The sequence below is a fragment of the Etheostoma spectabile genome, chromosome 20 (genome assembly GCF_008692095.1).
Source record: "Etheostoma spectabile isolate EspeVRDwgs_2016 chromosome 20, UIUC_Espe_1.0, whole genome shotgun sequence".
NCBI lineage: Eukaryota > Metazoa > Chordata > Actinopteri > Perciformes > Percidae > Etheostoma > Etheostoma spectabile.
The window spans coordinates 26,336,238-26,340,560 of NC_045752.1; the positions used below are offsets into that span (position 1 = coordinate 26,336,238).

At 42.7% G+C, this 4,323-nt stretch overlaps 1 protein-coding gene across 2 annotated transcripts in view; it reads left to right on the forward strand.

Annotated features, from left to right (window-relative positions):
• Window positions 1-4,323, forward strand: part of kcnh5b (potassium voltage-gated channel, subfamily H (eag-related), member 5b) — a 196,240-nt gene that overhangs the window by 19,305 nt on the left and 172,612 nt on the right. For both annotated transcript variants that reach the window (XM_032500626.1, XM_032500627.1), the window contains exons 2-3: window positions 495-618; window positions 3,515-3,621. In XM_032500626.1, the coding sequence (XP_032356517.1) occupies window positions 495-618; window positions 3,515-3,621 (231 nt within the window). The remainder of the gene's footprint in view (window positions 1-494; window positions 619-3,514; window positions 3,622-4,323) is intronic.

Consider the following 4,323-nt stretch of genomic DNA (forward strand, 5'->3'; position numbering starts at 1 on the left):
TAGTTAGCCACGGAGTAGCTTACCATGCCAGTGACGTGGTAGCTTGTGGAATTCCAACATGGCGGCGCCCGTGCAACAACAACAACAACAACAACACTTTCAACTTACCATTTTATCCCTTATAACAAATTCCCCCATTTTAATAATTGTACCAATTTGAAGAAATATAACAAATCTGTTATATCACCATTAATTGCTCAAATTCCAGTTCAGTTCATCTTTAAACAACTAAAGCAGGAAGATGCAGCATACCCATTAATGCAGCAGGAAGATGAAAGAGAATTTTTTTTTGTCTACTTTTACTTTTCATACTACAGGTACATTTGGCTGATAATACTTACATGCTTTTACTTAAGCTCTTGTACACTTCTTCCACCACTGCCTAGACCAGTCTGATGTATCTTTACACTGTCTTCTCCTGGAGATCTGAAGCCTTTTATCTGTCAGCTGATAGATCTGCTGCTGATGTGCTCTGTGTCCTGTCCCTCTGTCAGAGACCAGCTTCCTCCTGGGAAACGCCCAGATCGTGGAGTGGCCTGTAGTTTACAGCAATGACGGATTCTGCAAGCTGTCTGGCTTCCACAGGGCTGAGGTCATGCAGAAGAGCAGCACATGCAGGTAAAACATTTTCCGCTTATATTTAGTATTATTAATGAACATTTAGGCATTGCAAATGGGCCCAGTTAATGCTGCTTAATGCAAGATCAAAGAAATGTCATTGCACTCACAGCATGACTACATGTGCTACCATTTTCATGTGTATGATTCCTTTTCATTTGCATACATTTTTATACTGAATCTATAGTAAGCATATGTCTTATTTAACCCCTGGGTTTATGTGTTTTTAATGGTTTACATGCTTCATTTGAAGCAGAACTAAGAAAACCCAAGTACCAGCTAGGAAATGTGTATATACTGTGTGTCTGTCTGTGTGTGTGTGTGTTTGTATGTATATGTGTGTGTGTGTATGTATATATATATATATATATATATATATATATATATATATATATATATATATATATATATATATATATATATATATAAAGATCTGGAAAAAAAACAGACCAGAGTAGCCATCAGTTTAAAAACTATGTGCTTTCAAAGTGTCTGTGTCCTTTTTTATTGACTTTCATTCGGTATCTAAGCCCTGTGAGTGAAAAGATTGACAAGGCTTTGCTTCTGACTCGTAGTGATCATTAAATCTGGTCTGGAGAGCCGTTGACATGATACTACCTTCGTTTTCTGCTTGACCGCTACCTCTATGTCATGCACTAAAGTGCGGATCTCAGCAGAGTCACTCTACAACAGCAAAAAGCTTCTGGCATGTCCACCTTCTCTGAGAGAGAGAGAGAGAGAGAGAGAGAGAGGGAGAGAGAATCTAGATTTGAGCTGCCAGGGGAGCTCGGCCTGAGCTTGAGGACGGTGTCTTGCTCGCCTGTCAGTCAGGATGTGTTTTTAAATTTGACTCCAGAGGCTCTCTGATCTGACCAGGGGTGATTGCCTTGACTAGCCGGGGGCTAAAAAGTTCAGACGCTGTCAGACACCGAGCGAAGTGAGAACAGGGGCACTGAGATTTATCTACCCACTCCCTGCTGCTCTGGGCTGAGAAGGACACTGAGAAGAAAGAAGAGCCCTAAACCGAGAGCTTCCACTTACAGGCTGCTGCCAGAGTGATAGGAGACGGAGGCTCGTTAAGGGGGCCCGCTGCCATTTTCTCTGGGAGTCGTTTTTGATCTTTTGACTGCAGTACAACTGTATGACTTTGACATTGGAGCAGCCATATCAACGATTCACATGAGGACACAAGGGTTACTGAAGGTCACTTGTACTGCAGTGTAAAGGGAAAAACAACAAATGCTGTAAAGCAGTGGCTCCCAGTCTGGGGGTCAGGACAGAGCGGCAACCTCCAGGCTTAAACAGTGAAGCCAATCTGGAAGTGCCTAAAACCTGCAAACCTGCAAACATTTTCACAATGAGTTTATGGTCTCAGTAAATTATGGTCCCATTTATTTATAGACAATAAAGCAGGGGATGCTTTAGGCCGTGGCTACCTCGGGATTGCCAAGTTGCTACCATGGCGCCGTGCGTAGGGTCCTCGGGTTGTCCGTCACCTCCCCACCTTGCTCCTCCCAGCTCCCTCCTCTTGAATATGGTCACTTCTGGCTGCAAAAAACCCAACATGGGGACAGCTAAAAGGCCAATCTCAAGGCTTGGAAACAGAATAGCACAAACCAACGGGTTGCGTCGCGGTGGCTACGTCCACTTCTTTCATACGGTCTATTGTCAGTGGTAGGAAATTAAAAAACACGTTGTTGTGCAACACAAATATTACTCTAATGTTGGTGAAATATTTGGTAGTTTTACCTCTTTGGGACTATCTGAGAAGGGTTGAAGGGAAGTCTTTGGTAGAACTGCTCACAAGTCAAATGCAGCTTGTGATGAGGGACCACTGTTATTCATTAAAGATGAGCCCCTCCTGCTCGGTCAGAGTCCCAATATCCCCGAACTTCCATTTCAATTCCGTTAATATTTTGAAATTTAGATGTGGAATGAAACTTGTACAAGTTGAAGCCTGAAGACAGTTATCATTCTAACGTCATCATCTCTCCGGGGCTCCACCGGGCTTTCCTTCCAACCCATTCTTCTTAGCTGAAGCATATTTAAGAGTCCTCAGCTGTTTCTTCTCTCAGCTGTAATGCGGCTGTAGAAATCTATTAAACCGGGTTAATGCCAAAGTCTCTTTATTGAATAAAGCCTCAGCATTCTTCCACAAGTGAAGCTAGCGGAAAACATCACAGTTTTGTGCAGCATCTTATTACATTTAAATTACCCATGTTGAGATTATGTATATATTTTTAAAGTAGTCAGGGATGTGGGGGTTTCTACTGTCAAACGGTGTGGGCGGGGCGGTTAATGCTCTTTCGTTACAAAAGATTCACTTGTAAGATCCTAAACAATATTATATATAATATATAAGAATAAGAGTCCCATTGAGAAACTAATTTTGTGCCACATGTGTTGTCTGAGTTATGCCCCCCCCCATGCTAGGAAGTGTGGGGGGGGGGGGGGTATTTTCATTGTACATTATGTACTTGGAGATCAAACGTGAGCGCACTGAATGGGCAGCCATTTTTGGATTCCTCATCCATTTTTCAAATGTATGCAGGCTACCAAAACACAAGCCTGGTTTTCTTTTAGTGTGTGTGTGGGTGTGGGTGTGGGTGTGTGTGTGTGTGTTGTAATGACTCAGACTAATTATATTAGCGCAGATTATAATGTCCTTAGCCCTTTAGGGAATAATTATTTGAACATAATATATACAAGGAATATATTCCACCTGCTTCTTCAGTTGACTCTATAAAAACCCAACCTAAATCTTAATGGACAGATTACAGAGTGACAATGCTGTAACAAGCACATGTGATACACTGTAACACGGGGGCAAAGGCCACGGGGTCAGCTCAGTATTGATTGCTGCTTTTTCTCATATTGCCCGTTTCCTTTCTTCCAGTTTTATGTACGGAGAGCTGACGGACAAGAAGAGCATCGACCAAGTCAGACAGACGTTCGACAACTATGAGTCCAACTGCTTCGAAATCCTGCTGTACAGAAAGAACCGTGAGTGCTCGCTTGCATCATTCCCTGACACGGACACCAGGAATAGGCTGTAGGTAGACATGTTGTTGATCCCGAGGGAAATTTAGGAAGTGAGGGCTGCAACTAACCGTTATATTCATTATCCGATAATCTGTTCAGTGCTTTCTTCAAGCAAGGGATCAATCATTTGATTTGCAAATGAAATTTGTTGTTGCTTCTTTTGTCCAGCCACCAGTCTAGAACCCAAATATATTTCGAAAGCAGAAACCCGATACTCTGAGGATTTTGGTTTATTTGAAGAACTAGAAGTGATCAAAGTTTTGTCCTTCCGCCTTTCACTTCAACTTCTTCGATCTTTATTTTTTCCACAAAGCTTACTCCGCAGTTCTGTTCGCCTCAGCTCTACAGAGAAATGTAGCATCTTTCAGTCTTGGTCTTTCTGCCCAAAGCTTTACTGTTTTGGTTCATTCCCCTTGCTTTTATCAGCCGCTATCAGCAGCTCTGATAAACCCCCTGCACCCTCCCTGATAAAAGGTGATAATTAGCATGGATGGATTATTGAATGAGCCTATGGGGCACGGTCAGTCAGACAGGGGCCCCTGGACCAAAGCCTCTGTTTGGGACACAAAACAACCACGAAGAAGGCAAGGGAGTCACAAAGAGACACACACGGCTACAGAGTGCTGCAAAAACGCTTCTTTGGGACTAACACAAAGATGGCAC